This window comes from Hippocampus zosterae, chromosome 14 (genome assembly GCF_025434085.1).
Source record: "Hippocampus zosterae strain Florida chromosome 14, ASM2543408v3, whole genome shotgun sequence".
NCBI lineage: Eukaryota > Metazoa > Chordata > Actinopteri > Syngnathiformes > Syngnathidae > Hippocampus > Hippocampus zosterae.
This window is the reverse complement of record NC_067464.1, coordinates 3246191-3271203: the sequence shown is the minus strand read 5'-3', so window position 1 is coordinate 3271203 and position 25013 is coordinate 3246191. Positions and strand designations below refer to the sequence as shown.

General features: G+C 46.8%; 1 protein-coding gene across 1 annotated transcript; it reads left to right on the top strand.

The window, feature by feature from the left end:
* Positions 1-2302: 2302 nt before the first annotated feature.
* LOC127614709 (nardilysin-like) lies at positions 2303-24772 on the top strand. Its single transcript, XM_052086067.1, has 31 exons — positions 2303-2807; positions 4107-4341; positions 4986-5067; positions 6336-6489; positions 7777-7850; positions 7929-8024; positions 8105-8227; positions 9657-9714; positions 10486-10559; positions 10688-10757; positions 11606-11683; positions 12788-12908; positions 13223-13281; positions 13813-13867; positions 13931-14035; positions 14287-14410; positions 15472-15558; positions 18593-18712; positions 18819-18870; positions 18966-19116; positions 20642-20769; positions 20871-21033; positions 22008-22039; positions 22155-22293; positions 22727-22774; positions 22892-22944; positions 23043-23126; positions 23846-23936; positions 24121-24237; positions 24303-24392; positions 24468-24772. The coding sequence occupies exons 1-31, from the start codon at positions 2377-2379 to the stop codon at positions 24684-24686; spliced, it is 3513 nt and encodes a 1170-aa protein (XP_051942027.1). The 5' UTR covers positions 2303-2376; the 3' UTR covers positions 24687-24772.
* The last annotated feature ends 241 nt before the right edge of the window (positions 24773-25013 follow it).

The following is a 25013-nucleotide window of genomic DNA, read 5'->3' as shown; positions in this document are numbered from 1 at the left end:
CACACACACATGTTGAAGTATGCTGATTCACATGCTGGCACACACACACACACACACACACACACACACCGGCCGCCGTAACTCCCGCGCATGACCTGAGCGTGAGGTGATTAATCACCTTCCTGTATTGATTACTATTCAAATCGGTTGCCATGGGAACCACCTTCGGAATGTTCAGGAACGACGGTGGACTTCCAGTGAGTCGGGGATCAAGGGTGGGGGGGGGGGGGCTCGGGGGGGTGGGAGCCATTCATGACGCCTTACAATGATTCAGCTCGCTGCGTTTTACATTGGCCAACACACACACACACACACACACACACACTCCCCCCTCCCTCTTGAGTTGCCCGAGGTGAACTTCAATTTTGGTCACGGAGAGGCTCGCAGAAGCGGAAAACGCTCGTGCGATGACGGTTAAGAGAACATGTGGTGTGGATAGGCAAAAATCAGATTTGGCAAAACGGTTGGAAAAAAGTGCCTTGCTCGGCGGTCAAAGGCAGCGCACCTTGTCGATTTTTGACGCATTTCAAATGAAACAAAACGATCAAGAAAAAATATGAATATCCGCTCCAATCAATGACAATACTCTCAGGATTATAATTTGGATCAATCGATACGTTCACCCCCCACCCCCAACCCGATACACCCCATGGCATTATGGGAAACATGTTCCTAGCATTTAGCCAACTAGCACGTTTCAACGTCTTTGCAAATACGTTTAAATATGTATTATATATTTAAAGCGCTCCCACTCCCCCATAACGTTTGGGTTCCTAAAGGAAATAAATACCCTCGATATTTCCGCTATTTATGTAACGACTGGGAAAAAAAAACGCCTGCTGGAAGTCGTCGACAAAGCGCGCGTCGCCGGTTTTCGCTAAATGCTTATTCAGGGTTATTCTTGTGAAGCCGCGCGGATGCTCGCGCGGCATTAGATTGGAAGCTCAGGTGAAAAGCCGGACGTGGTGAATTAACAATGCGCGCTTGTGTGTGTGTGGGGGGGGGGGGGGGCTCGCCAGTTGTCATGGTTGCGGCGTTTATCACCTCGTTCAGCCGACGTGGAGGCCCAGGGGCACATGTGATTGGATTCAGACAGACAGACAGACAGACGGACGTGGGGAAAGGGAGTGTGAGTGAGAGGGAGGACATATTGCCACAGAGGAAGGCTTAAATGCCAATGCGCTGAGCAGAGGGAGGAGGGGGGGTGCGTGGGGCAGGGGGGGTAGAAGGCCGCTGGACAAATGTCAACGCCGGGCCTCTTCATGATCATGTAGCGCAGGGGCAAGCGTGGCGCAGAAGTCGATTTTTGCCATCTGGAATATGGAGTTTGAATGGCTCACATTTCGGGATTTGAGAAGAAGCTTTTGGGGCTTCGTTCACGAATCGATGCGGGGGGAACTTATATATATATATATATATATAGGGGCGGCCCGGTAGTCCAGTGGTTAGCACGTCGGCTTCACAGTGCAGAGGTACCGGGTTCGATTCCAGCTCCGGCCTCCCTGTGTGGAGTTTGCATGTTCTCCCCGGGCCTGCGTGGGTTTTCTCCGGGTGCTCCGGTTTCCTCCCACATTCCAAAAACATGCGTGGCAGGCTGATTGAACACTCTAAATTGTCCCTAGGTGTGAGTGTGGGCGTGGATGGTTGTTTGTCTCTGTGTGCCCTGCGATTGGCTGGCAACCGGTTCAGGGTGTCCCCCGCCTACTGCCCGAAGACGGCTGGGATAGGCTCCAGCACCCCCCGCGACCCTAGTGAGGATCAAGCGGTTAGGAAGATGAATGAATGAATGTATATCAGGGCGGCCCGGTAGTCCAGTGGTTAGCACGTGGGCTTCACAGTGCAGAGGTACCGGGTTCGATTCCAGCTCCGGCCTCCCTGTGTGGAGTTTGCATGTTCTCCCCGGGCCTGCGTGGGTTTTCTCCGGGTGCTCCGGTTTCCTCCCACATTCCAAAAACATGCGTGGCAGGCTGATTGAACACTCTAAATTGTCCCTAGGTGTGAGTGTGAGTGCGAATGGTTGTTCGTTTCTGTGTGCCCTGCGATTGGCTGGCAACCGACTCAGGGTGTCCCCCGCCTACTGCCCGAAGACAGCTGGGATAGGCTCCAGCACCCCCCGCGACCCTAGTGAGGATCAAGCGGCTCGGAAGATGAATGAATGAATGAATGAGTTGTGTAACGTGTCGATGAACTTGACGATTTTTTTTTTTTTTTTTAAGACGACCTCGCGTGTTGTGTTTGTGTGCGACTTGTAAACTAGAGACACGCCGGGTCACTTTTTTTTTAGCTGACATCCAGCTGAATAGGCGAAAGCGCCAGAGAGCGTGTGTGAATAGACGCATTGTGGGGGCTGCCGCCTGCCTGTCTGGTTTAGTGTGTATGTCGGTATGTGTGTGTGTGTGTGTGTGTGTGTGTGTGGGGCCTCGGCATGCTTTTCTCTTCCGTGTCGTTTGTGCCACACGCACTCCCCATCGTCGCTGCCTGCTGGCTGACACGCCGCGCGGACGGGCAGGAGGACATTACCGGCGACGGCGAGCTGCCCCCGCTCGTCTACACTCGCCGCTCGCTTTCGGCAAGCCCACGCCGGCGACCGTCAAACAACAACAACGACGACGACAACGCAAAGTCCTCGCCATGCCCCAGACTGGCAAATCGAGAAACGCCCCGCCGGTGTCGGACTCCCCGCGGCCCCAAACGGGGGCCTCGGCTGGGGATCCAGAAGGACTCCGAGATGACGAGGGGGACGCCGGACGGGACAACCGAGGAGACGAGGACATCGTCAAATCTCCAAATGATCCCAAACAGTACAGGTAAGATGCACTCGTCTACAACCGCCTTTGCTTTCCTCTGCGCATTTCCCAAACACTCGAGCCGCTTCTCCTCCACATTGAGAGGAGCCCGATGAGGTGGCTTGGGCATCAGATTCGGAGGCCTCCTGAACGCTTCCCTGGTGAGGTGTTCCGGGCATGTCCCACCGGGAGGAGACCCCGAGGAAGACCCAGGACACGCTGGAGAGACTATGTCACCCAGCTGGCCTGGGAACGCCTCGGGATCCCCCGGGGAGAGCTGGAAGAAGTAGCTAGGGAGAGGGAAGTCTGGGCTTCCCTGCTAAAGCTGTTGCCCCCGCGACCCGGCCCCGGATAAGCGGTAGAAGATGGATGGATGGATGGATGGATTTCCCAAACACGCATGTTGGATTCACTTTCCCAACGTTTACATGTGAGACGGAACGATCGTTTGTCTGTTTGCGCCCTGTGACTGTCCGGCGACCAGTCCGGGGTATACCCTGACTCTCGCCCAGTCAGCTGCAGCGGGAGAGGGCACGAGAGAGAGAGCCATAGCCCCCTCGAAAATCCACGTTGCTCCTTGATTTCATTTTATGTTTGAACAATACTATATTAATTAATATAACTATTAACTAATTAATTACCTAATTAATCAAGTAATTGATTAATTAATACAATAATTTAAATTATTTTCTTAGTCTCCGTACCTATCGGTCACGCCCCACTTTCACACGTTTCATACTCGATGAAGCACATAAAAATTGAGCATTAGCGCTGGCTAATATTAAAAATATTAAATATTAAAAATAGGGCGGCCCGGTAGTCCAGTGGTTAGCACGTCGGCTTCACAGTGCAGAGGTACCGGGTTCGATTCCAGCTCCGGCCTCCCTGTGTGGAGTTTGCATGTTCTCCCCGGGCCTGCGTGGGTTTTCTCCGGGTGCTCCGGTTTCCTCCCACATTCCAAAAACATGCATGGCAGGCTGATTGAACACTCTAAATTGTCCCTCGGTGGTGAGTGTGAGTGCGAATGGTTGTTCGTTTCTGTGTGCCCTGCGATTGGCTGGCAACCGATTCAGGGTGTCCCCCGCCTACTGCCCAGAGACGGCTTGGATGGGCTCCAGCACCCCCCGCGACCGTAGTGAGGATCAAGCGGTACGGAAGATGAATGAATGAATGATATTACAAATATTTTTGCGAGATAGATTTTTTTTTCCCCTCCAGAGCTAAAAAGTAGGCCAATAATTAATTTTTTAAAATATAAGGTGAACCCGTTGCTCTAATTGAGGCACAAAGAATTCCATAATTTGCCTTTTCACTCTGCAGGTACGTTGTGCTGGCCAACGGGCTGCGCGCTCTGCTCATCTCGGACTACGGCGGCCCGGCCGTGTCCAAAGACGACGAAGAAGAGGAGGAGGAGGAGGAGGAGGGGGAAGAAGAAGGTGACGAAGAGGAGGAGGAAGACGACTCGAGCGAAGAAACGATGGCCGAGTCGGATGAGGGTGGCGACAAAGATGATGACCGGGAGGGGAGGAAGAAGAGAGGAAATGCAGAGAAGCAGGTACACGCTCGGTGATGGTGTCCATTTGTAGTTAGAAATATTTTCTAGCCCATCATGACACTTTTGAACTGGTCCTCCCCCCACCGGAGGGCGATCAATGCAAGCAATGCAGTCTGGGAATCCCTGGTGTCGAGCAGCCCATCTGAAATTGGCTCAGCAACACACACCCAGGTTATGATCATGAACGAAAACTTCCCAAACTAACTATAACTAAGATCAGAAAAACATATTCTCGTCCATAAAGTTGCTTCCATCCCGGCTCCGCCCCCGCGTGGGTTTTCTCCGGGTACTCCGGTTTCCTCCCACTTTCCGAAAACATGCATCGCGAAATGGATGGATGGTGTTCGATAGATAGGTAGATAAGTATGTGTGTGTGTGTGTTTTTGTATGACTATTCTTGTGAGGACCACTGTGATTATAAGATGTGTGTGTGTTTTTGTATGACTATTCTTGTGAGGACCACTGTGATTATAAGATGTGTGTGTGTGTGTGTGTGTGTTCCCTGATGGCTAAAATTGCCACATGTGATGCAAACTCTACTTGTGCTCGTTTTGTGTGTGCCTGTGGGTGTGCGCGGGTGTGTGTGTGTGTGTGTGTGTGAGCGTGTACACGCACGTGTGTGCGCGCATGTGTGTGTGTGTCAGTCTGCAGCCGCCTTGTGTATCGGAGTGGGCAGCTTCAGTGACCCCAGCGACCTCCCCGGCCTTGCCCACTTTCTGGAACACAGTGAGTAATTACAGTAATTACAGTGAAAGGATGGACACGCATCGTGTGTGTGTGTGTGTGTGTGTGTGAGTGTGTGTGTGTGTGCACGCGTGTCGAACTAGCTCTGAAAGGTTAATTCACTGGAGTCTTCTACATGCTCACCCATCACCGATTACATTTTGTGTGTTCCACCCTCTCATCCATGTTTGTACCTCCAAGTTGGACGAGATAAAACAAAGACCAGAAAGGGGCGCGGTCACCCGTGTTAAACGGTCCCGGGAAGTTAGTTTGACACCGCAGTAATTTGGTTGGACCACCCCCCCCCCGGCCCCTTGCCGTTGTTATTCAAATCTGCAACCTAATACGCGCTTTCAAATCCAAGTTTGAAAATGAAATTGTAAAGAAAATTCGGCTTCCCCGACAGCAGTGGCGCTCAAAACTCTTTCGTCTGACCATGAGTACTCCCCTCACTTGTACGTGTTGATAATCCTTGATACTAGTGATTATTCAATCAAAAAAAAAAAATCTTTTTTCAATTTCAATCAATTCATACGAATGGCCTACTTTTTCTCAAAACTCAAACATGAATAAAAATGTAGATTTTGTCCAGAAACTAAATGATGTCCTTCTTAAAAATATGAAAATAAAATAAAAGATTAAAAAAAAATTGAATAAAAATATTCAAAATAAACCATAAACCCGCCTCTGTTATAACATTTAAGAAAAAAGATTTAATGGAGCGTCCTTAATTGTATTTATTTCTGTATTGTATTTTATTTTTTTGTCTTGCTCTCAACAAATGTACCATACATTTAATTTTAAAAAAACTAATACTAAAGCTCATTAAAAAAAACTCAAACCAAGCATTTTCTAAAGAAGAAAAAAAAATTACGAAAAACCATAAAACTTAAAAAAAAAACTCAAACCAAGCATTTTCTAAAGAAGAAAAAAAAATTACGAAAAACCATAAAAGTTTTAAAAAAAACTCAAACCAAGCATTTTCTAAAGAAGAAAAAAAAATTACGAAAAACCATAAAACTTAAAAAAAACTCAAACCAAGCATTTTCTAAAGAAGAAAAAAAAATTACAAAAAAAACAAAAGGTGTGCAGTCTGTGCCGCGGGTTACTTATCTGTGAAAAAAAATTACTCAACGTTGCGAAACACCGCCCGGCAGTTCTAAAATGCCAAGCTAGACGCCATTCTCATAAGATCGGCGGTGGCTTATCTTTGACATTTTTTCGGAAATGGCGGCTTATGTGCTCTGTCCGCACGCCGCCCCCCGCGGCAGTGGTTTTCATGGGCAGTGAGAAGTACCCCTCGGAAAACGGCTTTGATGCCTTCCTCAAGAAGCACGGCGGCAGCGACAACGCCTCCACCGATTGCGAGAGGACCGTCTTCCAGTTTGACGTGCAGAGGAAAAGCTTCAAAGAGGCGCTCGACAGGTGAGAGCGGATCAGTGGGGGGGCGGGCGGGTTCACATTTTAAGCAGTCAAACGGGGGCGACCGGCTGAAGTGCGGGGCGATTAAAAACACTCCCGCCTGCACCTTTCCGCATCAACGGGATGCAGTCAACGCCGCTGTTTAGCTAAGGGCCTGATTAAAAAAGTTGTGAAGCCGCCGGGATTTAATCGATCTGACGCAACGGACATCATTATCGCGACGTTTATGTCGAACGAACTCTGCTTAAACCGATGGCAGTAGAAAGGAAGACTGCACAGTTAGCCCCACGTTACTTTTACATTTAAATGATCGAGGAATTTGATGGAATTGCCATAAAAGGATTTTATTTTGTGGCAACTGATCTGTTGGAGGCTCCCTAAACGGGTTGCAAGAGAGAACAAAAGTTAGCAAAGTGATTTTGTGTTCAAATGATGTAAGAGCTGTTGATTTGATGCAACAACTTCAACATGGCCGTCCCCGGGACTCTTTTGTGGCAGTGATCTGGTGGGGGCTGCCTAAATGGGTTGCAGCAGAGAGCACTAGTCGGCGCATTTATTTTGCGTTGAAAAGAGTTTTCGATCTTGCGGGATTTGAGCAATCTAATCCAACGTAGCTACATTTCATTTTCGCCCGACGCTGCCTAAACGGGTTGCGAGAGAGAACAAATATTTTGCAAAGTGAGTACGGCATTACTTTTGTGTTCGAATGATGTAAGAGCTGTTGATTTGATGTAACGACTTCAACATGGTCGTCCCCGGTACTCTTTTGTGGCAGTGATCTGGTGGGGGCTGCCTAAATGGGTTGCAGCAGAGAGCACTAGTTGGCGCATTTATTTTGCGTTGAAAAGAGTTTTCGATCTTGCGGGATTTGAGCAATCTAATGCAACGTAGCTACATTTCATTTTCGCCCGATGCTGCCTAAACGGGTTGCGAGAGAGAACAAAAGTTTGCAAAGTGAGTACGGCATTACTTTTGTGTTCGAATGATGTAAGAGCTGTTGATTTGATGCAACGACTTCAACATGGCCGTCCCCGGGACTCTTTTGTGGCAGTGATCTGGTGGGGGCTGCCTAAATGGGTTGCAGCAGAGAGCACTAGTTGGCGCATTTATTTTGCGTTGAAAAGAGTTTTCGATCTTGCGGGATTTGAGCAATCGAATGCAACGTAGCTACAGTTAGATTTCATTTTCGCCCGACGCTGCCTAAACGGGTAGCGGGAGAGCAGGTCTGATTTTTGTGAGATCTCTCTATGAAAGAGGCGAAATCGTTCATCCCTTTGCCCTCTATTTTAGGTGGGCTCAGTTCTTCATCTGCCCCCTGATGATCCGAGAGGCTATCGACAGGGAGGTGGAGGCCGTCGACAGCGGTGAGTCCGCTCGTGTTCGGATTCCATCCCGAAAACCGCCGTTGTCTTTCCTGAGCCTTTCCCTCTTCCGCCCGTCAGAATACCAGCTGGCCAAGCCGTCCGATTCGCACAGGAAGGAGATGCTGTTTGGCAGTCTGGCCAAACCGGGACACCCCATGGGCAAATTCTGCTGGGGTGAGTTTAGCGGAGAAGGTTTTCCTTGTTCCAAGGGGCGGGACAATTTGTTGATTTTGGGTGGTGTGACCGGTCGCCAGGGAACGCGCAGACTCTCAAGCAAGAGCCCAACAAGAAGAAGATCAGCGTCTACAAGCGACTACGAGCCTTCTGGGAAAGACACTACTCTGCACATTACATGACCCTGGCTGTCCAGTCCAGAGGTCAGTAAGGTTTTTATTTATTGGGCTCAAGCCCCCCGGCACAAGTCGAGCGCAATGCGCGGTCGAAGGCGGCGTCATCGGTGGAATCGGTCGACACAAACATTTCGAGCTCGAAACGCTAATGAGCAACTTTAAGTGCGGATGGTTGGTCGTCTGTTCGTCTCTGTGTGCCGTGCGATTGGCTGGCAACCGGTTCAGGGTGTCCCCAACACCCCCCCGCGGCGACCCATGAGAGGATAAAGCGCGTCATAAAACGGATGGATGGATGGATGGATAATTGATGATAAAACAATTTGATTGTGACAGCTATGAATCTGTACCTAAGTTTTAGCACTTTAGCTTCAGAGGTCGTGACCTCTGACCTATACCAAGCAAGGTAAATAGACCGGGCTTTTGGCGCCATCGTGTGACATCACAGAGCAGTTTTCAAAGCGTACGGGGAAAATGAGTCTTGAGTTTTAGCTTTTACAGAACAAACCCCCCCCCCCCCAAAAAAAAATCCCACAAGCAACATGTACCTCAATACCCAGTATTTTGGAGTGAAACAATTCGGGTTTTGCCCCCTAAAATCTAGTAGTGCAGTTTCGCCAAGGTCAGATGGTGACCAAAGCCGTTTTGAACGATGAAAGTTCCGCTCTGCAGCGATCCACATGTGGCATCAGTCAACAACCTGCTTGTGGGCAGATTGACAGAACTCTTTAACGAGCAATCCGGTGATTTAATTGACTGCTAATGAAGCCGCAAAGCTCTAATGAGGAGCCGCTAATTATTCGCGGCTCGCCTCGGGTCGCCGCCTTCATCCCGGTGATGTCATCGTCGGGTCTTGGCGCGTTCTCGCAGGAAATATCAGGCGGCTCATTAACAGCTGCGGAAGCATCCCGGGCTGACTCGTGTTGACATTTGTGCACCCCCCCACCCCCCCAAAAAAATAGTAATTTTAAAAATGGCAATCATGGTCTTTGCAGAATTGTCTTTTGCAATCTCACTGCAAATATTGACCACAGAACAGGAAATTGAACCTTTTGTGATCCAAAGCTGCGCACGACTCTCTCATCTCACTCTCGTCGCTGCGTCATGATTAAAAAAATCTCCATGTAATTGATGCCCACCCAAAAAAAGGTTTGTCATTTTCCCGGCAAGGCTACGTTCTGACGACATGAAACTCCTCCACTCAGTTCTATTTCGTAACTTGCCCTTTTTGGTCGATTAACGTTTGGAAAATTCCCCACAAAATCGCTTGAAATCTGCCCAAGCTGCTATGCGTCGCTCCACGGCGATTTTTGCGCAAGCCAAAAAGACAAAAAAGAGCTGCGAACGTCAGCGTAGTTAACGATAAGCAAATCCATACCTGGATGTCGTAAATCATCAGGATTGATCGTGATCGCTGATGTTGCGACTGACTGACACACTTGTGATTGTACACCCGCAGAAAAGCTGGACACCCTGGAGATGTGGGTGCGCGAGATCTTCAGCCAGGTGCCCAACAAGTGAGTGCGCTCATTTCACTGCCCACGGCAAAAATTCATTGACTCGTTTAAGTTGACTTGAGTTCACGCAGATGCCAAGAATTTCCCACAGTGTTTACGCTCCGACAGCGAAAATCGTCATTTTTTTGACTAAAATTGTCAGAGCAAGGACATGATACCAATTGATGACATTTATAACTTTTATCTAAAAACTTTTAATCAAAGTTATCCGATTATTGTTGTTTTTTGTTTGTTGTTGTTGTTTAAATGTTTTTTTTTGTTTTTTTTTTTACAAAAATGAAATACTGTAATCTCCGAATGATAAAGTCACCTAAATAAAAGCCGTGACAGCTAATTTTGGCCATAAAAAAACCAAACGTGTACATTTCCTGGCCACATTGTGTTTTATAGCCACAGATCTTTTTTTGCTAAATTTTTATTGACATGAAACAAAACATATTTGATTAAGTCACTAAAATAAACAATACAATTTAATTGCCCATGATTTACCTTGCTGGATTGAATATGTAGTCGAACCTCGCGATTCGCGGAGAATAAGAAACATCGTGGCCCACGAATAGCAAAAATCCGTTTATAATTGGCCCATTATAAATACATTAAAAAAAAATCAATCAATACAGTTTTGTTATGTTGGAATTTGATGGTGTGGGACCTTGATAGCACTCTTCTCCCAAGACATTTTGATTTTCACTTTACTAGCACTTTTATGGTTGTATGTATTTATTTATTGAAATGACCTTTTCTTGTGATGTTGCGCGTTCATGTCGGCAGCGGCCTTGCCAAGCCAGACTTCTCCAACATGCTGGATCCCTTTGACACGCCATCTTTTAACAAACTATACAGAGGTAAACGATCATTTAGGTCGCTATTTGGCGTCGGGATGCTCAAAATCTGTCTGCAAAGAGGTGGTGTGTTGTTGACATCGTGGAAAACTTGAAGGTCACTGTGTTGTGTTTGTGTTGCCTGCCTGCAGTCATCCCCGTTCGCAAGGTGCATGCCTTAAATATCACTTGGGCGCTCCCCCCTCAAGAAAAGCACTACAGGTGAGTGTTCTGGAGTAGTGAGTCCCAAACTTGCGCATTTTTGGGCTATTTTGTAGTCAGGCCCAGGATGAAAGGGACGTTTGCGCCGTTGTGGGAGTGGGCACAGACGGCTTATTTCGCCATCCGGTAAACGGCAATCCGAAGCACTTTAAATTCAGTGGACTGGAGGCGAGCACTGGCAAACAAATCACTTGCAGATGATGTAAATTTGGCCAAGGCAATCACAGATCACCTTTCCCCGCTGAGTGTTTGTGTGCCTTCAAAATCATCATTAGTGTAGCAAATAAACAATTCATGAAAAAGGCTTGAAGCTGATTAAAATCCACTCCCGGTTGACGTTTACTGTCAAACTAAACATAAAACATAGACGATTGCACGCCGCGTATTCAAAACGACCGTTGTCTTAAGAACGGCCCGCAAACTTAATGCTAACGTAGCGTATCATGGAAAATGCCATTGAGATGCTAATGGTTAGCATCGATAATCACCATTTTGTAACCTTTTATTCTACCGATATTTGAACACAAATGGTGGAGAAACACATCTAGACAGATATTGTTTTAATACCCTCAGGTAGATGTTGTTTATTTTACAAATTACTAATAATAATACAGTAAATAACAAATTTTTCATTTGCGTCCGCACGCTTTATGATAATATATCTCAAGGCAGCGCTCTATTTTTATGACTTTAGACTAAAACATCTTTTTGTTGAGCACGTGAACATTTTTGATAAAGCAAAGAACAAAATGTACCAGGAGGGTCATATCAATAGAATACAGTCCACAAATCCAACACCCCCCCCCCTCCCTCGATTTTCTCATCCTAACAATCTTTTTCCTTCGCAGAGTGAAGCCTCTTCACTACATATCGTGGCTGATTGGCCACGAAGGCCCAGGAAGCATCCTCTCAACGCTTAGGAGGAAGTGAGGAGTTTCTCTTTGCTCATGTGAAAGCGCTCCAAATAAAACCCAATTTAAAGGTCCTCAATTTACTGGGGGACACACACAGGCTAGTTTTTTTTCCCCCACAAGAGCCTCTCAGCCTCTTGTTACTAAATGCCCCCCCCCCCAAAAAAAAGCCTCTCTTAGTCATCTCACAATACAAAGCACAGCCCTCCAAAAAACACCCTCCCTCATGTCGACGCCACTCAGCGGCTCAGATCGAACGTTCCAGACGCTTTGTTTCCGCGCGCTTGATGAATGACGACAGCGGACGACTTGGAGAGCGCTCAAAGCCAGTCGAGTGCTTTGCTGTGTTAAGTGGGGTGCGGCGTAAAGTGCCCCCTCAGTGGTTATTTGGGCCCGGGAGGCAATGAAGCCTCGTGTCCTTTTCATTCCCCCCCCCCCCCCCCCGCCCCCATGTATAAAAAAAATGAGACTCATAAAGTTTGTTTACCTCTGAAAAGTCAGTCAACTTTTCACCAATGGTCTCGCCTACGAATGATTTCAACCTCGGTTGTCACACGAACCCTCACGCCAAAAAACAAGAGCAGACAAAAACCGTTGACATTTCGTTTGAAGTGTACGGTGGCTTATTTGGACGAGTGGCTATTGGATTTTTTATGTATTTTTTTCCCCCAGCAAAGTAGGCGGGGCATTGAATTAGCGTTAATTTATTCATTCATTCATTCATTCATCTTCCAAGCCGCTTGATCCTCACTAGGGTCCGCGGGGGGTGCTGGAGCCTATCCCAGCTGTCTCCGGGCAGTAGGCGGGGGACACCCTGAATCGGTTGCCAGCCAATCGCAGGGCACACAGAAACGAACAACCATTCACACTCACACTCACACCTAGGGACAATTTAGAGTGTTCAATCAGCCTGCCAAGCATGTTTTTGGAATGTGGGAGGAAACCGGAGCACCCGGAGAAAACCCACGCAGGCCCGGGGAGAACATGCAAACTCCACACAGGGAGGCCGGAGCTGGAATCGAACCCGGTACCTCTGCACTGTGAAGCCGACGTGCTAACCACTGGACTACCGGGCCGCCCAGCGTTAATTTAATCGATGCTCAATGTGGATGATTTCAGGTGCTGGGCCGTCAATCTTTTCGGAGGCAACAGCGAAAGCGGCTTTGATCAAAACACCACCTACTCCATTTTCTCCATCTCCATCACGCTCACCGACGAAGGTTTCCAGAACTTCTACCAGGTGACCTACCCCCTCCCGTACTCCCGTTCTCCCTACCCCCACCTCTTCTATTTTGGACCAGACCGGCTCCAGTATTTGCCTCGTTGATAGAGACAACGGGGTTATTTCAGGGAAGAGCCGAGCGCTATCGGTTGCCACGGCAACGCCGGCTAACCAGGCACTCAAAGCAGCAAAGGAGCTGATTTTTATAAGACTGTCTTATTGGAAAATAACTGCTCTTGAAGGGGTCGCCACGGATTCGAGGACACCCTTTACATCCACATCCATCCAATACTAGCAAATAATAGGTGTGTTTTTCATTTCAATTTCTGCAGGTGACCCACCTGGTCTTCCAGTACCTGAAAATGCTGCAGATCCTCGGACCGCAGAAAAGGCACAAATAGAAGCACACGCTCGCACACACACACATTTCCACCTCCTACAGTATGCAAGAGTATACTTAAATATACTTAAGTATACTCAAATATTTTAGTGCCTGCCAGATTTGTACGGTACCTAAAATGTGGAGCTAGCTATGTTATTCCTAGTGCCCGAGGTTTTGGCTCCAGAAATTTTTCTCATAGGAAATCCTTTTTTTTGTGAGTCGATTTATTGTATTTTAATCGACAAAATACGATAAGGTGAAAAGCTCAGAGTCGAGCCACTTCTCCTACACGTTGAGAGGGGCCAGATAAGGTGGCTTGGGCATCTGATTAAGATGCCTCCTTGGACACCTCCCTGGTGAGTTCTTCCGGGCATGTCCCACCGGCAGGAGGACCCGGGGACGATGTCACCCAGCTGGCCTGGGAACGCCTTGGGATTTCCCTTGAAGAGCTGGAAGAAGTGGCTGGGGAGAGGGAAGTCTTGGCTTTCTGTGAAAGCCAAGACTTTATTACTCTAATTGTCTTTCTCGTCACACACTCAGGATATACGAAGAGATTCAGAAGATCGAGGCCAACGAATTTCGCTATCAGGAGGAGGTATGGGCCCCACGCCGTCCGGGCACCGCGTCATTCTTTCAACCACCTGTTCTCTCTTTTCAGAGCGACCCTATCGAACACGTGGAGGACATCTGTGAGAACATGCAGCTCTTCCCCAAGGAAGACTTGCTGACGGGAGACCAGCTGATGTTTGACTTCAGTCGCGAGGTGGCCAGCTCGGCATTCATTGGACTTGATTTTTGGTTTTACATTTTTGCTTTGTGTGAAAAGTGAGATGGAAGCTTTGTACTTGCACCCTACCCCTACCCCCGTCCCTCTCATCACCCTCCCTCCCCACCCTCCTCTGTGAGATTGTTCCTGCATAAAGAAACACATTTAGACACTGACAGAATTAAATGTGTTCCGTGCATTTGCGCGCATGTGTGTGTGTGTGTGCGTGTGTGTTTGTGTGTGTGCAGGTGATTGGTGCAGCGCTGTCCCTGCTCACCCCCGAGAAAGCCAACCTGATGCTGCTGTCGCCAGAACACGAGGGCCGTTGTCCCCTCAGGGAGAAGTGGTTTGGAACACAATACAGCGTGGAGGGTGAGTGTGTTGTTCGTGTTTGTGTGTGTGTGTGTGTGTGTGTGTCGGGGCAGGCGTGCGTGTGGGAAAGAATTTCATCGTTTCAGATTTTTCATTCATTCATCCTTCATTCATCTTCCGAGCCGCTTGATCCTCACTAGGGTCGTGGGGGGTGCTGGAGCCTATCCCAGCTGTCTTCGGGTATTATATATATTTTCATTATAGTTTTAATTTAGTTTTGACTCCTGCGTTTTTGTTTTTTTTAATTCTGTCAGTTCAAATTGGTTTTTGAAGTAAGTTTAGTCGTTTGTACTCATTTAAATTTTTTTCAGACTGCTTTGTTTTAGATTTGATTAGTTTTAGTTTTAGTTTTTTTTTTTTTTTATTTTTTATTTTTTATTTTTTATTTTTTATTTTTTATTTTTTAATTTTTAATTTTATTTTTTATTTTTTATTTTTTATTTATTTTTTTTTAATTTTTTTAATTTTTTTTATTTTATTGTAGTGTATTTGTCAAGTGCACAATTAAAAGAAATGTCACTATTCTGAAATAATTGAGATGAAAGTACAATTCTTCAGCAAGCGTTTCCTCCCTTCTTCTGTGTGGCCGTACAGTACAGCAATACCGAAATACAGTAACATTTCAAATTGAAAAAACTGACAAAGATGAAAGCAAAAGACATTATTTTGTAGTAATTAAATGGTTTTATAAATGTAAGATACCGTTAGTTTTTTTTTTTTTTAAGCAATTATTTTGCTAACCAAAAAATGTAGTTGTTGTTATTTTGTTCGCTTATGTTAACTCCAAAAACTTGTTGTGTGCCGGCACCTTCATACATTGTCTTTTCCTCTTTCCCCGCAGCAATGTCACCCCAACGTAAAGCACTCAAGCCATTTATCTCTGTCGCTTTCGATGACAGTATATCGTGTTTACAAACAAAAGGCCTCTCACACACACATCGCGTCATCTTCCTTTTGAAAAATGGACCCAACAAGCCTCCCGTGATGCTCGCAGAGGACGTTCTTATTTCACCGAGGCACAAGTTAAATGTGCCTGACACTTGTGCCTTCCTTGCTCACAGACATCCAAGCAGAGTGGATGGAGCGATGGACAGGAAATTTGGAGCTGAGTCGCCAGCTTTTCCTTCCTGCGGAGAACAGGTTCATCGGTGGGTGACTGGACCACACTCAAAATTCTCACTTTTATCAGTAGTCACACATTGTGCATTAAAAAAAAAAAAATTCTGGTTGGCGCTACTTAGGTTTGGGTTTTGGATGTGTTGAGCAAAATAATACATGTCAATGTTTGCAGTATTGCAAAAAAACAACAACAAAACATAATTTGAATGTGTTATCACCTCCCCTGGCCCCATTTTATGCCTCTAATTTCATTTTTAATTATTATTTCTAAACTTGTCACAGCGTGACAAAAAAAGCTCACCAGACACCGGAATCGTGTTTTTGGAATGTGGGAGGGAACCGGAGTACCCGGAGAAAACCCACGCAGGCACGGGGAGAACATGCAAACTCCCCACAGGAAAGCCGGTCATGGAATCGAACCCGGTACCTCTGCACTGTGCTAACCACTGGACCACCGGGCCACTATATGTTAAGAGACGAGCAACCATCCGCGCTCACACTCATTCATTCATTCATTCATCTTCCGTACCGCTTGATCCTCACTAGGGTCTCGGGGGGTGCTGGAGCCTATCCCAGTTGTCTTCGGGCAGTAGGCGGGGGACACCCTGAACCGGTTGCCGGCCAATCGCAGGGCGCACAGAGATGAACAGCCGTCCACGCTCACACGCACCCCTAGGGACAATTTAGAGTGTTCAATCAGCCTTCCGTGCATGTTTTTGGAATGTGGGAGGGAACCGGAGTACCCGGAGAAAACCCACGCAGGCACGGGGAGAACTTGCAAACTCCCCACAGGAAAGCCGGACATGGAATCGAACCCGGTACCTCTGCACTGTGCTAACCACTGGGCCACTATATGTTAAGAGACGAGCAACCATCCGCGCTCACACTCGCACTTAAGGAAAATTTAGCGTGTTCAATCAGGGGAAGGTCAAGTGGGGGCTACATTCAAACATTGCTAGCAGCTTGAGAGGATAGAAAATGATTTACGTTTATATTCACTCGTGCGTGGACGTTACGAGGTCACGGTCACGGAATGATTAAAACTTCGGACCTCAAGGCACCATTGTAGACATTGTAGTCAGTTTTGCATTTGTGACTGGAGCAAATAGCAGGCTAATCTCCAGGCCCGCCGCGGCTAGTTATTACCAGCGTTCTGTCGCCGCAGTGTAGCCTGAGCAACGGCACCGAGCACGTCCGTCTTGCTTTTATGACGGCAGCGTTCTCATCTTCTAATGGCTCCACGTTCAACTGAGGCTGCCTGAAAGGACGAAACGCTTTTCGGGGAGAGATTCACAACACGACGGCAGCTATTGTTGACAACCTATGCTACATGCTAAGCGTGTCGACGAGGGTATTTATTTGATTTATTTATTTGAGGAAATTGGTTGAATGGTGTTCCGTCAGTCGTTACAACATTCCCCGGTTAATTATCAGGTCTCGAATAAAGGTGTTATCCGTTCTGTTGCTAAGCTCCGAATCAGACGAGGCCCGCAACGCTAATCGCACGGAGAGCATATTAGCATTCATCCCCTCGGCGTTATCTCCGATATAATTCCAGCATCATTATGTTTCTGTCTTTCAACTTTTTTTTTTTTTTAGCAACAAAACTTTTTTTGAAAACAACAAGCTCGGTTTACATCTGCTTGTTTTTTCTTCTTAACAAATGAAAAAAAAAGTCACAGCCATAAGGCAGGCTTCTGTTTTGTTTTACCGACACTAAAAACAACCGAGGCGGCCCGGTAGTCTAGTGGTTAGCACGTCGGCTTCACAGTGCAGAGGTACCGGGTTCGATTCCAGCTCCGGCCTCCCTGTGTGGAGTTTGCATGTTCTCCCCGGGCCTGCGTGGGTTTTCTCCGGGTGCTCCGGTTTCCTCCCACATTCCAAAAACATGCGTGGCAGGCTGATTGAACACTCTAAATTGTCCCTAGGTGTGAGTGTGAGTGCGAATGGTTGTTTGTTTCTGTGTCCCCCGCCTACTGCCCGAAGACAGCTGGGATAGGCTCCAGCAACCCCCCGCGACCCTAGTGAGGATCAAGCGGCTCGGAAGATGAATGAATGAATGAATGAATAAAAACAACCGGTGGTGCTAACAAATGAATATTTTTCTTGGAACAAAATCAAATAGTAGCCCCTTCTTTCTAAAAATGTCACTTTTGTTTTCCTCCCATTCCGTTGCGCAACAAAGTCCGAGGTGTTCTTCTTTAGAAAGAAATATAATCGCTTAAACGAAATGTGGTCTTTAAGGATTTATGGCATCAAGGTTGGGTCGATTTTCCTCTAACAAGCTCACTTTGGATTTATTTTTCTTTGCTCGGGGGAAAATGAAACCCTCACTCATTTTTAACAAGCTCAATTCATTTTGGAGCAATCTGGAAACGGCGAATTGCATCTAAAATGGCCGGGTTTTTTTTCGTCAGCAAACTTGATCCACTTCCATGCGGTGGTGCGATGCCAGCAAAAATAGATAAATCGAAACAGGGCGGCCCGGTAGTCCAGTGGTTAGCACGTCGGCTTCACAGTGCAGAGGTACCCTGTTCGATTCCAGCTCCGGCCTCCTTGTGTGGAGTTTGCATGTTCTCCCCGGGCCTGCGTGGGTTTTCTCCGGGTGCTCCGATTTCCTCCCACATTCCAAAAACATGCGTGGCAGGCTGATTGGACGCTCTAAATTGTCCCTAGGTGTGAGTGTGGGTGTGGATGGTTGTTTGTCTCCGTGTGCCCTGCGATTGGCTGGCAACCGATTCAGGGTGTCCCCCGCCTACTGCCCGAAGACGGCTGGGATAGGCTCCAGCACCCGCGCGACCCTAGTGAGGATCAAGCGGTTAGGAAGATGAATGAATGAATGAATGAATGACTGCTGTCAATATCGCTTCACAATCACCCTACCCATATGACGCTCATGAAAAGAGAAGTTTTCTATTTTCCCATACAACGTTAATAGAAGAGATTGATACGCCGCTTTTCAAGACACCCAAGGTCACCTCGCCTGGGAAAGGCAACCCGAGCATAAATCCGCAACAATGTGATTGTGATTTTTCTACTTAAACGCACCCATTTTCTTTTCAGCCTCCAACTTCACCCCGAAGCCTTCAGACTACGCCGATGCCGAGTTCCCAGTGCGCATCGCCAGCAGTGACACAGGCTGCCTGTGGTACAAGAAGGATAACAAATTCAAAACTTTCAAAGGTGTGTTTCGCTCGTCGCTCTGCCATTTGCCAAAAAAAAAATCCATTTGCCACTCTGGCGCAAAAAAGTGTATTCTCGTGATAATTATTCTCGTGGTCTTCTGCAGGCTATATCAGATTTCACCTTATCTCTCCTGTAATCCAGCAGTCTGCTCAGAAGTAAGTGCAGTCACCTTAACTAGAAGACTTTTTTTTTTTTTTTTTTTACTTGCAGTCACCGACCTCTCTCTTTCCCTCCATTGCGTGCATTGCAGCGTGGTGCTATTCGACCTGCTGGTCAACATCCTGGGCCACAATCTGGCCGAGCCCGCTTATGAAGCCGAGGTGGCCCAGCTGGAGTATAAACTGGTGGCGGGCGAGCATGGCCTGGTGATCAAGGTCAAAGGATTTGATGACAAATTGCCCGTGAGTCAGGGAGCGAGTGAGGGAGGGAAATATGCCGGTTCAGTTGGCGGCTTGTGGAAAGTGACAAATGCTCCTGGCATCCCGCGGACCACAAACGCTCTGCATGTGGCCCCTTGGTTCATTTTTATTATTAGTATTTTTTTTAAGTTCAATTTTTGCAACCGGTGGCCCGGTAGTCCAGTGGTTAGCGCGTTGGCTTCACAGTGCAGAGGTTCCGGGTTCGATTCCAGCTCCGGCCTCCCTGTGTGGAGTTTGCATGTTCTCCCCGAGCCTGCGTGGGTTTTCTCCGGGTGCTCCGGTTTCCTCCCACGTTCCAAAAACATGCATGGTAGGCTGATTGGACGCTCTAAATTGTCCCTAGGTGTGAGTGTGAGTGCGAATGCTTGTTCGTTTCTGTGTGCCCTGCGATTGGCTGGCAACCGATTCAGGGTGTCCCCCGCCTACTGCCCGAAGACAGCTGGGATAAGCTCCAGCACCCCCCGCGACCCTAGTGAGGATCAAGCGGCTCGGACGATGAATGAATGAATGAATTTTTGAGAGTTCGCTCTACTCTGGTTCCAAATTGTAATAGCACCATTCATCACAAGATGGCACACTTCCACTGGGTCATCTCCATCAGGAATATAATTGCCAATAGGAAGCAGTTGAGAGGTTGAAAATTGAAGCTACTTTGCGTCGAGACGTAATTACCAGGAAGAGCACTTAAGCCTCTTCTTTGTTTAGAAAGCCGCCAGATAACACTTAGCTTAAGCCCGTAGCGGGGGGTTACGATATCGCGCACACCTTCAGTCAGTGTTACAAACAAAATGGAACATCAATATATGCCCGCAGTTAAATATGACACAAATTCGTGTGACTGCAGGTAAACACACTTGAACGATCATGATTAGCGTCTTTATAATGGCACAGATTCTCCACAGAATGGTGCAATGCAAATCTGCGGAAGTTGCCAAGCTCTCAAATATAAATACAGTCATACCTCAGTTTTCGACCATAATCCGTTCCAGAAGGCTGTTCGAAAACCGATTTGTTTGAAAACCGAAATCACACTCTTTAAAAAAAAAAATCTTTATTGAACACGTCTGTTCACAATGGAACGCTATCCGAGAAAGCGTCACTTCCTCGTCTACCCGAGGAAGCGTTACTTCCTCGTGTAAGGAAGGCGAGAGGAGTCAAGTGACGCATTCAAGTGCACTCCGTTTGTTCGAGAACCGAAATTCGGTCGTCATCCGAGGGATAAAAAAACTCAAAATTTTTGGTCGAAAACCGATTTGGTCGAGAACAGAGACGTTCAAAACCCGAGTGTTGACTGTAAAGTTGATCTTTCCCCCAAAAAAATTTTATCTACAGTAAATTGGGAAGTGCGCGGTCCTATGTGAGTCCCTGCGGTAGCGGCGTCAAAAAATTGTGACCCCCTCCATCATTTAAGTTGCCCATCATTAGAGGTGTACCAAATGGTGTGGCTGGTGAGTCTGTACCACAATGAACAGTGGACACCTCGCTGTCCTCATCTTCCATACCATAGCTTCTCTTCCGCCTGATCATTGACCACCTGGCTAACTTCAAGGCCCCTCCAGACGTCTTCAGCATGTTCTCGGAGCAGCTGAAGAAAACCTACTTCAACATCCTCATCAAGCCCGCCAAGCTGAACAAGTCGGTGTTTTACATGCTCAGTCCTTTGCTGCCCTCTGCCGGCCCGATTGTGTCCCAACAAGATGCTCCGTTTTTTTTTGTTTTTTGTTTTTTTTGTTAAGGGACGTGCGGTTGTTGATCTTGGAGCACGGGCGCTGGTCCATGGTGGACAAGTACCAGGCGCTCGTGGCCGGCCTCACCAGTGACCAGCTGACGGACTTCAGCCGAAGGCTCAAGGCCGAGCTGTACGCCGAGGGCCTGGTGCAGGGCAACTTCAGCCGTGACGTGAGCGCCACACCTCTGCCATTATCTTTGCTTTCATTTCCGTCCATGCAAAAAAAAAAAAGAGAAATACGCGAAACTACTCAACTGCTGATGGGGGAGGCATCTAAGAGGGGCCTTTATACTCCATCCAGAAAATATTCACCTCGCTTTCATTTTCCCACATTTTCTTAAGGCGCTTATAAATAAAATGTATTATTATTATTATTATGTTAGTGCCTGATACCGAATCAAACATTTTACACATATAAAGTACTTAAAAAAGGTTTGCTGTTTAACGGGTACTTTGCAGTGTGCCCCCAGGCCCCCAGCCCCCCCCAAAAAATCCCATTTTGTCATTTTTTTCCAATAAGCGATGAGCCAGATTTCTAAAACATGTTATTTCAATCCCTTTACTCAAAACAGGACATTATTTCAAATAGAAAGTGCAGAAAATGCACCCAAAAATTATTAGGATTTATTAAATAGTCATAACATGTCAAAAAGTGAAAGCGATTGGTTTGTTTTCATTCAGTCTGCTTTCATGGAGGACTACTGAAATGAGGTACTTACTGTTGACAAGTTGGAGAATTTTAAAATGGGGACATTAATTAACTATCTAAAATAATCATTGATTAATTGTCGATTAATCGTTGCACTTCAGCTCTCATTTGATTTGTAAGAAACCACCGCGTATAAGCAAAACCAACCAATCAGAAAAGAAGGCGTTACTGTTCAGCTGTCAGCTGTTTCTCCTGCACTCACGGGCTCACACATAGCAGGCACACACCCGCGGCCTCCATGTTGTCCACGTCAGCGTCACGTCAGAAACTCACCACCATGGGGTTGGTTAAATTCGAAACATCACTTCTGGGGGAAGAAAAAAAAATCTAGCATCCTCTAAGCGATGTTTGTGGATGTTAGTCGTTCGAGAGTATCAGTTTAAATGTCAGGCGTTGGTAACTTGGTGCTTATCCGCGTTTGTGTTTGCACCACAGGAGTCGCAAAGCTTCCTGCAGTACGTGACAGAGTGAGTGAGCGAGCAGCCACACACGCGCGCCTTCCTAATGCACTCCCAAATGACCACTTGAATATTACGCTGCACATGAGGAATTCATCCTCCTCCTCCTCCTCTTCTTCCATAGCAAGCTGCAGTTCTCCAAGCTGCCAGTGGAGGTGCCAGTGACGTTCCGAGTGGTGGAACTGCCGAGGCAGCACCACATCTGTAAAGTCAAGTCTCTGAACAAGAGAGACGCCAACTCCGAGGTCACAGTCTACTACCAGGTCCGCAAAAATTCCGATAAGTGCAACTCAAAAATCTGCGTACAATTGAAATCCAGGAAATAAGTTGCTTTGGGGTTTTTTGACTTTGTTTGATCCCACCAAATCCTTCCAAAAAAACGCTGGTAAACAATTAGTATGTATGTTCAAAAATCCTAAAATCACTTTTCAGGAGACCTACAAAACGGCACGAATGTTCAACCATTAACATTGCAAGGTCCAAGAGCGCAATGCTTTAAATTTGGTCCAAAATTTTGACCAAAAAATGACACGCACGCGTCTCAGGATTTGTGAAAATGTTATCACTATTGAGGTGCTATGTTTGCCCATTCCTAACCCCCCCCCCCCCCCCCCAAAAAAATGTCACTAGCCTGTAGTAGAAAAGGATACCTTCTTTTTAACTGCTTAAGAATAATATTAATAATCTGTTTGATAGTCTGGATCCAAAGATTTGAGGGAGCACACGCTGATGGAACTCTTAGTGGTGAGTCGCATGATCTTTTTAGAATCATTGAACTTTTGTCTTTCTTTTGCTGCGTGTCTGTAGCCTTACTCTTTGTGTTTGTTTTTCATGGGTCAATGTGACCCCGTTCTCTTTCAGATGCTTATGGAGGAGCCTTGTTTTGACTTCCTTCGCACCAAAGAAACACTGGGGTACGTGCCTGATTTTGTCATTCCTGTAAACCTCATGGAGCAGCATTGGCGTTCTTATTTTCTTGTTATTGTTTGTTTGTTTGTTTTTAATCGTGCAGGTACCATGTCTACCCCGCCTGCAGAAACACTTCGGGCGTTCTGGGTTTCTCCATCACAGTGCAAACGCAGGCCTCCAAGTTCAAGTGAGTTGGCAACACATTTCGACATGTTCATCACAGCAACTTGGGTTTTAGTATATTGTAAAGAAAAATTCAAATCAAAGAAAAAGGAAAATGTATATATAGTACACTATAGCGAGCTAGGTAGCTAGCTAGCTACCTAAGATAGCTAGCTAGCTATCTAGCTCGCTATAGTGTACTATATATACATTTTCTTTTTTCTAGCTAGCTATCTCAGGTAGCTAGCTAGCTATCTTAGGTAGGTAGCTAGCTATCTTAGATAGCTAGCTAGCTATCTTAGGTAGCTAGCTAGCTAGCTTTAGTCAGTAGGTAGCTAGCCAGCTAGCTAGATAGGTAGGTAATGTGATAGATAGAAAAAAATAACCAAAATGAAGCTGTGTGGTTTAATCCAAACTGTAGCCTTTGCGATCTGAAAATTATATGCTACTGAATTGCAATGTTTATTTCAATAGCATTCATTGTACGGCCCTTAGTTCAACTGTATGTTACTTGAATGTGGGTTTCAAATTCAAAGGGAAGCTCGTCAATGTGTGAAGAAGAAAAATAGCTATCTTAGGTAGGTAGCTAGCTAGCTTTAGTCAGTAGCTAGCTAGCCAGCTAGCTAGATAGGTAGGTATGTGGATAGGAAAAGGAAGCTCGTCAATGTGTGAAAAATAAAAATAACCCCCCCCCCAAAAAAAAATCCAAACAGTTAACGTGAATTGTGAACAATGCGCTCTCAGTACAGAGCTGGCCGAGTTAAAAATTGAAGAGTTCCTCGCTTCATTTGGTGAGACGCTCAGCACGCTGACTGACGAGGCCTTCGACGCTCAGGTGTGTGTGCGTGCGGACGTGTGAGTCAGAATAGAATGAATCGTTCCTACCCACAACGTTTCTCAACTGTCAATCATAATATGAAAGAGTGTTTCATAATCCTTTTGTTCGTGTCTGTGTCTCTCGCTCCTTGCGAATGTTTCTTTCCGTGCGTGTGTATCTGTGTTGGTATGCTTGTGTGCAGGTGAGCACTCTGATGAAGCTGAAGGAGTGTGAGGACACACACCTGGGTGAGGAGGTGGACAGAAACTGGACCGAAGTGCTCACACAGCAATACATGTTTGACCGACTCAACAGAGAGGTGACACGCACACGCACGGCCGTCATAATATAACAAAGATATTAATTTGAACATTCTTTGTTCAGGTTAAGGCCTTGAAGCAGATTAGCCGCGGCGAGCTGCTCTCCTGGTACCGCCAACATCGAGGACCTTACAGCCGCAAACTCAGTGTACACGTAAGCCACTGTCTCACGCGACAAAATGACGAAAATATTTTTTTTAACCGCAAGAATCTCTTTTCATCTGGACAGGTGGTGGGTTTCGGCGCTGAGGAGGGCGACGAGCTCAACGATGATGAGACGGCGGGACTCCCCGCCCAGGGTGAAGGCTCTGGGAGCTCGGCTTACGGAGAGGTGTCCAAGCTCACCTTCCTGGCGCCCTCACCAAAGATGATGGGCGCCATTGCCATCATGGACATTAATGCCTTCATCCGAGAGCTGTCCCTCTTCCCCTATAGCACTGTTTATTAGCTTTGTGTGGAATTAAGCGTGCAAAGGAATACTTGAAGTGATAAGTTAATTGCTCTGACTTAATAAAGTCACTTTTCCACATTGAACCTGTATGCGTGTGTGTGTCCCCATCAAGCCCACCTTTAGCATCGCTGTGCTAGCTACAAAGCTAGTGCAGCTCCAGGGAAGTTTTTCATTACAGGTAGACTCATTATGTAGATTTTGTGGAAGCATTCAACCACCAGGTGGCACCCTCTAACCGGAACAGACAGACCCAGCAATTATTCGGTTTAATTGCACCTGTGCACGGATTCAAGACACCCTGTGCTGGATGTAGCAAAGCAGCCT